General features: G+C 40.6%; 1 protein-coding gene across 8 annotated transcripts in view; it reads left to right on the top strand.

Moving 5' to 3' along the window:
- The first annotated feature begins 785 nt into the window (after positions 1-785).
- VAT1 (vesicle amine transport 1) overlaps positions 786-10,193 on the top strand; it is a 112,734-nt gene continuing 103,326 nt past the window's right edge. For all 8 annotated transcript variants that reach the window (XR_009155097.1, XR_009155094.1, XR_009155098.1 and 5 more), the window contains exon 1: positions 786-1,371. Coding sequence is in view for 2 of the 8 variants with exons in the window: in XM_058183216.1 (XP_058039199.1) it covers positions 925-1,371 (447 nt within the window). In the remaining 6 variants the exon portion in view is untranslated. The remainder of the gene's footprint in view (positions 1,372-10,193) is intronic.

Genomic DNA, 10,193 nt, shown 5'->3' with positions numbered 1-10,193 from the left:
AGATGTGGGTGAAGATGGGGGCCAGAGGTCAGCACAGGTTTTTAAGCAAGAAGGAGTTATCTTGTTTGGACCTGGAGCTTTTCCTGGCTTTTGACTGTAAAATAGGCTTTGCACCTCATTCTCTGTAATCACCAGAGGTGGTGGGCCCAGTGGGATAGGATAGGTTGTAGGAGGCTTAGCTGTTGGTGTGCCTGAGATGGGGATTGTGGAGATGAGTGGCAGTAGTTTTCTCTCAAACCTGCAATAAAACACATGGTATGATGATAGTGATGAAATTAGGAAAAACAGCAAGAAGAAAAGAATGTTGCATAGTGATAAATTACTACCATAACAGAAAAGATGCAGGAAAATGAGACTGCAAGAGGAAGATTTACTATTCTATGCATGCTTCCTTCCTTGGGAGAATAAACTCACTGAGCTCAGAAGAAGTGCTTAAAGGAGGGTTGCCATTTTATGCGTATTTGCTTAGAAGTTTGACTCATTCAACAGAGGGTCTAAAAACATGCGCATTAAAGCTGGCTGTACATCTGCGATGCTACGTGCGATTTTACTTTGTAATGACCCTATTAAGCTCAGGGGAACTATGGAAAAACCAAGCATGCGCTTCTCTTCGTTTCTGCTGAGCACACCCAGCCTGACTCTAGTCTCCGCCTCGCTTCCTGAACAAGGAGACGGTGGGCGTATTGGATCCAGTGACGAAAAGTCAGGCGGGCAGGTCTTTCTAGGTGGAGCCATCAATTCTGTTTTCCATTCCGCGTTTTCCAACTCAGCATACTGAGGTAGATCCAGCTAGCGTTAACCTTCAACTCCGGGTTTTGCAGGCGGCCTTCAGTTGTTTAGCGCAACTGATCCGCCGAGCCTTTTATTTCTCCTCCTCTTCCTCTTGTAGGCACGCCATTAGCTGCTAGTACCCAAGAAGCGGCCATGTCCGGAGAAGAAACTGTCGGGGAAGATGCGGGAGCCCCTCAAACCAGCGCCGTTGCTCCTCCCGCAGAGCAGCAGCAGAACCAAGAAGCAATGGCGGAGACAACAGCGACTGGTGGGGAGGGAAAGGCTGCTGAAGGGACGTCAGAGGAGGCTCCCGACGTTTCTACCAGTACCGCTGCTGCTGGTCGCCAGTATAAAGCACTGGTGCTCACCGGCTTTGGTGGTTACGAGAAGGTGAAAGTGCAGATTCGGCAGCTGCCTCAAGCGGAACCCAGTCCGGGCGCTGGCCAAGTTTGCGTGCAGGTCCGGGCCTGCGGGCTTAACTTTGCTGACCTGCTGGCTCGCCAAGGGCTCTACGAGAGGCTTCCCTCGCCGCCCGTTAGCCCTGGCATGGAGGCGGCGGGAATCGTCCTGGCCGTGGGCGAGGGCGTCTCCAGCCCAAAGGTGGGTAAAGAGCTCGGTGACGCACAACGGACGGAGGCCATCATGCTTTGGCCTGCCCGTCTGGAGGATTCCGATTCGGGGAGTCGCTGGCAGCAATTTTTGCTCCGCGGCGGCGAATAACGGGCTACCCATCCCAATCGGAAGTGATTGGGAGGCAGAAAGATGGATGGTGGGCGTAGCCACTATCCCGATATTTGGGTGCAAGAAAATGGGTGGGGTACCTCGAGGCGGTCGAGAAACGGCCTACAGTGTTGGGAAGACCCAGACTTGAGTCTAAAGAGGTGGGGGTGGGGAGGTGAGAGACACAAATTCTAAATGTGAGTTGTGAAGAAAGAAAATGCGTAAAGCTGACTAAGGGTCCCACCCTGTGGATCAAGACATGGAGGAAGGATATAAATATCTTTTCCCCTGTAACTGGCAGAAACATGGGTGTGGTGGACCAGCTTGCTAAAACAATGAGATGTCAGACTCCTCAGCCAGCCAGCCAGCATATTCTTGGCTTCCTTGCTAAACTAGTGCCATCCAGAAGAGAACGATTCAGAAGAGCCAATTCTGGGATCTCTCCTGCTAAAAGCTGGGAAGTGGGTGATGGTTACTATGGGAGGCAGGGCTTTAAGACATTTTTGGAAACTGACCAATCATTGGTGATCACCAGGACATTTTGCTCCCTCAAGGGGATGAGGTTTTGTCCCTGGCTTCCCTTGGCCTCAAGCCTAACCTTTTGAAGGTACTTGGGGCACCCAGGAATGTTGGGTAGAGAAGACCTACCTCATTCCTCATCTCAGCCACTGAATTGAAGATGGGTGGGGCTTATCCTAGAAAGGGATTCAGAAGCTTTTTGAAATACAAATCCAGCCAAAGCCCCGCTGCAACAATGACCTTTTGCCCAACCCACTCCGAAGCCTGGAGCTCTCAGCCTTGCCCAAAATGGTGGGATGCAGGAGGCGGAGCTGTGACTTAAGAGAGCCCTTTTCAGGAAACAGGAAATGGCCTGCCAGTGGGATCAGGATGCAGGTTTTCACATTCCTTATTTGTAGAATTTTGTATTTCTAGCATCAATATTTTTTCCTTCTTGGTCTTCTCACAAGCTATCGTATAGTGACGCTTTCTTCCCTATAGTTTAATCTCTGGATTGTTTTTCAGTGCTTCTGTTCCTCCTTGAAACACATGGAAATATAGACACACATATTCACTCACTTGGCTCACTCATTAGAAATTGCGTAGAATATTCCACTCGGGGAGGTTCCCCTTGTTCACTCTGGGAGGAATTCAAAGATTACAACTGTGTCTGCATCTTTTACATCTGCTCCTCCCCTCTTTTTCTTTTGGGGATATCCCCAGTCATTAAGCTGAAGCTTATTGTGCTTTCACTGTGTTTTTTATCTGAGTTCATAAATCATGTGTTGTAAAACAAGCTTGAAGCATATCTAATCTGCTTTAAATGGGGGTGGGTGGAGTAAAGAAAACTGGACTTAGCCCCTGTTTCTGCTTTAACCCAAGGGCAATTGCAAAGTTTCTAAGGTTTTTTTAAGCCACTGATTAATTAAATAAGATGGCGTGGCAGTGAGGAATCTCTGTTCTATTGCCTCAGTTCTTAAGTCATTTTTGCCTTGTAACAACCCTCTGAAGAGTCTGGATATGCCAAAAAAATAATACCTAGATAGGTACATTATTCTGATAGGTACAAGGTCAATTGTGAACTGGTGTTCCTGGTTCTTGCCTGATTTCTATATTTTCATATTGCGCAAATGTAGATCATGCCTAAGAAATTTCACAACTTACTAACTTCCTCCTATCAATGTTTGAAATATATCCCTGAGTATCTCTTCAAGCACAAATCTATTTCATTAACTTTTGAAGCTTGACTTTCTAAACAGTTCGATTTACATGTTAAGAACCTGGCAATGCATGAATTTATTGGTGTAGACTTGTTCCTAGGCAGAGTCAAATAAACAAATTAAAATCAGATCTAGTTTTGAAGAATTAAGTCTGCTTTTCTTCGCAAATCAGTATTAATAAAATTTAATGATTGCTTTACATAGGTTATGTACAGAATGATCAACCGTCAGTGTTTAAGAAAGACTGGATTTCATGAGGGGTATTTTTTTCGGCACCTACAGGAAGACATTTCAGGAGCAGCTATTTTCTTTGCAATTAACTACGACCAGAGGTGGTGTTCAGCAGGTTTTGACCAGTTCTGGAGAACCGGTAGTGGAAATTTTGAGTAGTTCAGAGAACTGGTAAATACCACCTCTGACTGGCCCCGCCCCAATCTATTCTCTATCTATCGAGTCCCAGTTTATCAGGAGGAAATGGAGATTTTTCAGTAACCTTCCCCTGGGGTGGGGAGGGAATGGAGATTTTACAGTATCGTTCCCCTGGAGTGGGGAGGGAATGGAGATTTTACAGCATCGTTCCCCTGGAGTTGGGAGGGAATGGAGATTTTACAGCATCGTTCCCCTGGAGTGGGGCGGGAATGGAGATTTTACAGTATTTTTCCCCTGCCATGCCCACCAAGCCGCGCCCACAGAAAATTTGAATCCCACCACTGAGTAAGACCTGTCATAAATCTTACCTTCAAAATAGGAAATTATTTTAGTGGTTCCTGTTCAGAACTTGAAAAGCTTCAATCTATCTCACAACTATTTAACTGGTAAGGATTCTACACAGTCCTCAAAGGTCCTGTTCTTGCTATTGTTCTTTAGTGAGCAGGATATTAACGGAGATTTGTAAGAAGATGTGGTATTTCAACCTATTTGGTAGAACAAGACTGACACAGAACAAAGGCTGGACGTACCAATATGACACTCCTAGATATCTTTCAAATTATCTACTAATGATAATCTTGATTGGGACTAAGATTTATAATTGGATAAATCTGGAAATGCCAGTTTGGGGAATTTCTAAAGTGTTTGATCTGTGTATTTTTAAAAAAATGGCAAGGTTTTAAAGTTTTGTTTCACTTACATGAGAACAGAATAATCCCATGGAATATTCCAATTAAATTGGATCGGAACATTAAAATATTAGTGAAGCTGACTTGTCTGGGGTGGCAACTTGTAATGTTATGAAGGGCACAACTCAGCCTAACAATCTGTTGAAAGGCTATAGCCGTGATGGTGAACCTATGGCACACGTGCCAAAGGTGGCACGCAGAGCCCTCTCTGTGGGCACATGCGTGGTGGCCAGCTGCTGTTCTGGTTTCTGGTGCGCGCATGTGCGCTGGCCACCTGGTCTATGCATGTGCTGGAGTGCCGGAAACCCGAAGACTAGCTGGCCAGCACGCTTATGGTCTTCAGGTTTCCAGCATTCCACATGCGCGCATTCCGATTTGGGCATTCTGTGCCAAAAAGGTTTGCCATCACTGGGCTATAGGGATGTTTCTGGTAATGGAATGGTATTGCACTGAAAACAAAAATCAAATTCTTTTTCATGGCTTTGAAGATTGCTAGAACAGCAGCACAAAATGCCTGTCATTTCTATCCACCACTTCTATACTCTCCAAAATGGTCTAAAATATATTGCTAATATTAATCCATTTTGCTGCTAAAATTTGGCAGTGTGATTTTAGTGTGTATGCGTTTTTCTAAATTAGAGGAGGAGTAAAATTAGGGTGGAGAAGGGAATATTTTACCATTCAGGGGCCTCATAGTCTCATTATAACTCTTTTCAAAATAAAATAAAAGAAAATTCCTTAATGATTTTTGCGGCCAAATTTCATACAGTGTGTAATCTTCACGGAGAGGGGGTTGTGGGAAAGGATTAAGAATGAAAATGAGAGTGGTTGGCTTGCCATTTTTGTCCTCATTTTTTTTTTTAAAGTACACATTTCAAAAAGAAAATTCAGTTGCATTGCCACCAAATTTCAGCAGCATGATCCTAGGATGTTTAGAAGCTGTGTCTTACTTGTTAGTTACTTACTATACATTCTGAAATCTTTGGCAATCTAATTTATTTTCTAGACATACGTATTTGTATATATGTAGACATCATGAAATTAAGGTAACTAGAAGCTTTTTAATCAAAGTAATAGTTGCATCAAGTTGAAGTATAAATGCCTCCAATTAAATGCATCATGTTAAATGCAGGATCAGTCTTTACCCTGCTGCCTTTTTGCTGTGTCAGATTTCCAAATGCCCCTCCAAACCATACCTGCCTATTAGGCTATGGAGTTCTATAGATCAAACACAGATTACTGGAGTATGTAGGAAGAGTTACATAATACATAATCCAAACCATACTTGCCTATTAGGCTATGGAGTTCTATAGGTCAAACACAGAGAGATTACTGGAGTATGTAGGAAGAGTTACATAATACATCAGTTTATGAAAGCAAATCACATCTTTTTCTGGAATCATACAACCATTTCCTTAACCTCTCATTGCAGCAGAATCGAAGAAGGAAACCATGGCAAGTTTAAGCAGCTGCTAACAGGGGATACTATGTGTACTATGTATGCTTTGAAGCACTTTTTTACCTTCTGGCCTAAAGTGCTGCATAACCCTAATGTTGTCCTTATCATCCCAGACAAGCTAGAAAACAGTTATATATTTGGATGGATTGTCCAATAAAGAACACACTTTTCAGAAAGCTCTGAGCTTAGTAGGAATTTTCAGGGTGGTGTTTTTATACATTCCCTCTCTTATGTGCCTAATTTTTACCACATACTGTTTTTATTAGGCATATGGTAAATAACACCTGTGTGGGGGGGGTTTTAGTTTAGATTTAACCAAGTCTAAATCATCATTTGACTCTGGAAATAAACATGAATGGAAAACAGTCTTTGAGTTCTCCTTTCCTGCATCCCTGGCATGATTGTGAAGAGGAAATTATAAACTTCTAATTTAGATTGGTGAGATATGGTGGCCTGAATATAGAAATAACTATACTTGGTGAAAGCAAAAAGGTAAAGGTTCCTTATAAGTCGTGTCCAACTCTAGGGCACATTGCTCATTTCTGCTGCTTGGCAGGAGGAGCCAGTATTGTCCAAAGACAAGTTCTGTGATCATTTGGCCAGCATGGCTATACACAAAAGATGCATGGAACCCTATTATCTTTCCACCAAAGTGGTACCTATTAATCTACTTACATGCTTTCAAACTGCTAGGTGGGCAGTTATATTGAAAGCAAATATAACCATAATTTACTGAATTGTTAGCACAGGTTTTTTTTTATAAAGGGGTAAGGGCTACTCTTCACAACCATGTTTAATTATTTATTAAATTTATTGGGAGCCCATTTTATCACAGACAGTGGTAAGATGGGCGACCAATAATATACTATAGCATCTTAACCAGAGGTGGGTTTCAGCAGATTCTGACGAGTTCTGGAGAACCAGGAGTGGAAATTTTGAGTAGTTTGGAGAACCGGTAGTAAAAATTCTGACTGCCCCTGCCCCCATCTATTCTCTGCCTCCCAAGTCCCAGCTGATTGGGAGGAAATGGGGATTTTGCAGTAACCTTCCCCTGGATTGGGAAGGGAATGGAGATTTTACAGTATCCTTCCCCTGGAGTGGGCTGAGAATGGAGATTTTACAGTATCCTTCCCCTGCCATGCCCATTAAGCCATGCCCACAGAACCAATAGTAAAAAAAAATTGAAACCTACCACTGATATTAACCTGCACTACTATAGTCTAAACCATCTGGCTCTCATGTGGGACAAGTGATTGATGGAAACAACTGGCTGTGATGCATCAATAGCCTGCAGGAAAAACAACCTTGGAATGTCCTGTGGTGATGACATGGTCTGATAGTCTTGTGCCAGAAAAAAAGTACGAAGCCACAGATAGTTGAATTTAGGCCTATCTCTGTGTTGAAATGGGATAAAACAAAAGCAATGGTATGTAGGCATATTGTTTAAAAATGTTTGGTGGTCTATCTTCACACTGCAGTTGAAAAAAATGTGAGGATGAGCCTCCAGTGCAGAGCTGCCACAGGCTGCCAAACTCTAGATGAGTGGTAAGTGATAGTAAAGAGATAACAGAAAACCTAGTTCTAACATTCAAGGATCACCTATTTTCCAAAGCACCGGAAGGCAAGACAAGAAACTGGATGGAAACTAATCAAGGAGAGTTTCAAACTAGAACTAAGGATAAATTTCCTAACAGAGCAATTAACCAGTGCAACAGATTGTCTTCAGATATTGTGAGTGCTCTGTCATTCGAGGCTTTTAAAGAGGCTGGACAGCCACTTGTCTGAAATGGTAAGGTTTCCTGCTTGAACAGGGGTTGGACTAGAAGACCTTGAAGGCCCCTTCCAACTCTGTTATTCTGTTCTGTTAACCTATATCCCAGATAATATTAATAAATACTAAACTTGTATTTTAGACTTTAAAAGATGTGTGTAAAAGAACCTATCTTAAAATATGATAGAGAAAAGCAGAGATACAGCAGAGATAGAACATCTTTACATGGTAAGCCAAACTGTATGCAGTACATTTGAGGTTCAGTATAAGTAATTTTTCCCTTAGAAAAACTAGATAATACACATTACTGACATTGATTTCAGATTTAGGGCATGTCATTTTTTTCAACTTTCACTTTCCAAACATTAGGGATGTTCAAAAGTTGTGACATGCCTTGGGGATTGTAAAGTTATTTTGATTACTTTAATATAATTTGGATGTGCTTGGTAAGTAATTACATAAATGTCATAACTTTTTAACATTTTGTTTGTTTTATGTATCACAGAAATAATTGTTTCTGAAAATCCTCCAACATCGACCTGCTGCTTGCTGTGACGGTGAAGGAGGTTAGAGAAAGGATAACATAGGAGCCTGAGGGTTCCCTAAATGTATCTTTGAAGCAGTATGTGTAATTTGAGTGTAGCAAAGCCTCTTGAGAATTTGTATTTGTTGTTATGAGCTGTGGAAAGAAATGCTAAACTATATTTAGTGTTCACAGTGACTAATGGACATTGCCACAGCCTGCAAATACAGAAGAAGCTAATGCTAACAATGATTAATCATTGTTTTCCCAATTAGCCAGGTTTTATGGACTTACACAATGCACCAAACCATAAGCTAATCATGCCAATTGTATTTGCACATATCCTTATTTTAGTTGGCTCTTTTGTAGCTTGATGCTTGCAGGCAGGTTATATAGTCCAAATGCCACAGCAAAATATGGCCGTGAATGATGTAGAAATCCTTCCTTTCCAGTGACATTTGCAGTGGCTGGCCAGATCTTATTTTCAATTATTTATTTATAGGGCAAAAATACACTGGTGGAAAAAATGATGATCACATGTAAAAAAGTAACAAACATAAGGCCATTTTGTCTAGACCACCTATAAAATGTCATGATTTGAGGCAAGGCAATTGCACAATGAAATCCTCATCTGGATATATGCAATAACAACTGCAATTCAATCCAATTGTAATACATGTGTTGTATTTTGGATTTCGGATTCTCACAGAAGGAAGAAAAGTCTTGGTTAAACTGCCTGGAAAATTAGTAAGTTTGACAACCGTTATTTCAACAACAATTTTTTTTTCTATACAGAATAAATGGGCATTATGCTGAGAAAACAGGTAGCAGATCTCAGACAAAGTTTCCTGGCATTTAGTAATTATTTCTGCCTCCTTACTTTTGAAAGGGTAAAGGCATTGTCCTAATCTGGTCTTCAGAGGAAGAAGAATGGACAGATTCATTCTGGTGTATTTTTAATTGTTTTCTCTGTGCTTGCAGTCACTAATCACATTGCAACAAAACATTGCAATATGGGAATAGCTTGTTCAAATTTTCAGTCATTGTTTCATTTCCCATCTCTTCATTTTCCATTTCTCTTGATTTCTCTTCCCCATCGCTTCATTTTCCATTTCTCTCTTATCCTAATTAGTCTTTGACACTGAATTTTGATATTTTATTCTTTCAGCAATATGTTCTTCCAGAACTTCTGATTCTTCCTTTTCATGTAAATCTGGCTATCAAGACCAGTCCTAAAAACTCATATTGTTGTATTATATTAAAGTTAGGTTGAAAATATTTTGAAAGAAATCTAGTGTATCTGAGAATTCGTAGAGAGAGAAATTCTTCCAAGACATACTAAATACATTTTTTGAATCTGCTTTTATGGCTTGTAAGTCTTTAAAACTTATAGACTTAACAAGTTTATAAGGCAAGTGGCAAATTGTTAAGAGAAAAAAGCCACAAGTTCACTAGTGTATTTACAGGAAATAATTCAGATATTGCTTCCCAAATAATTACATTAAAATTAAAAATAATAAAGGAGATACTAAGTATGTCTATGTAGTAGGAAATGCTTTTCACAAGTTATATTCTTCTTGGGAAAAGCATGTAAATAATGTTTTGAACTCTTACTAAAATGAATGCAGAAACTCTTAAAAAAATTTTTTAAAAAAATTGAACAGGAAAAGATATTGGTATTGTTCTGCATACTTCAGCAATAAATAGCTGTAGAAAAGTGCAACCAGAAGGAAATACAACTGAATAAGGATTGAGTGCCGTTTTTCTAAATGCCTTGCCTTTGCTGTGTTTAATAAATCAAGTTCACAAAGTTCTTAAAAAATAAGCTTTTAAATAATGCTCGTCATTACAGCAATAACACCAGTGGTAGGATTCAAGTAATTTAACAACCAGTTCTCTGCTCTAATAATTTCTTCCAAGAACCAGTTTGCCAAACTGCTCAGTAAGTTAACAACCGGTTGTTGTTGTTTTTTATTTTATTTTGTCACAACATTATATACAAGCACATACAATGAAAGGAAACAATAGAACAGGAACGGTAGGCACTTTTGTGCACTTATGCACGCCCCAAAGTGGTGCGAACTGGCTGAATCCCACCACTGAATAACACTAT

Source organism: Ahaetulla prasina, chromosome 4 (assembly GCF_028640845.1).
Source record: "Ahaetulla prasina isolate Xishuangbanna chromosome 4, ASM2864084v1, whole genome shotgun sequence".
NCBI lineage: Eukaryota > Metazoa > Chordata > Lepidosauria > Squamata > Colubridae > Ahaetulla > Ahaetulla prasina.
This window is presented reverse-complemented; position numbering and strand designations above follow the sequence as displayed.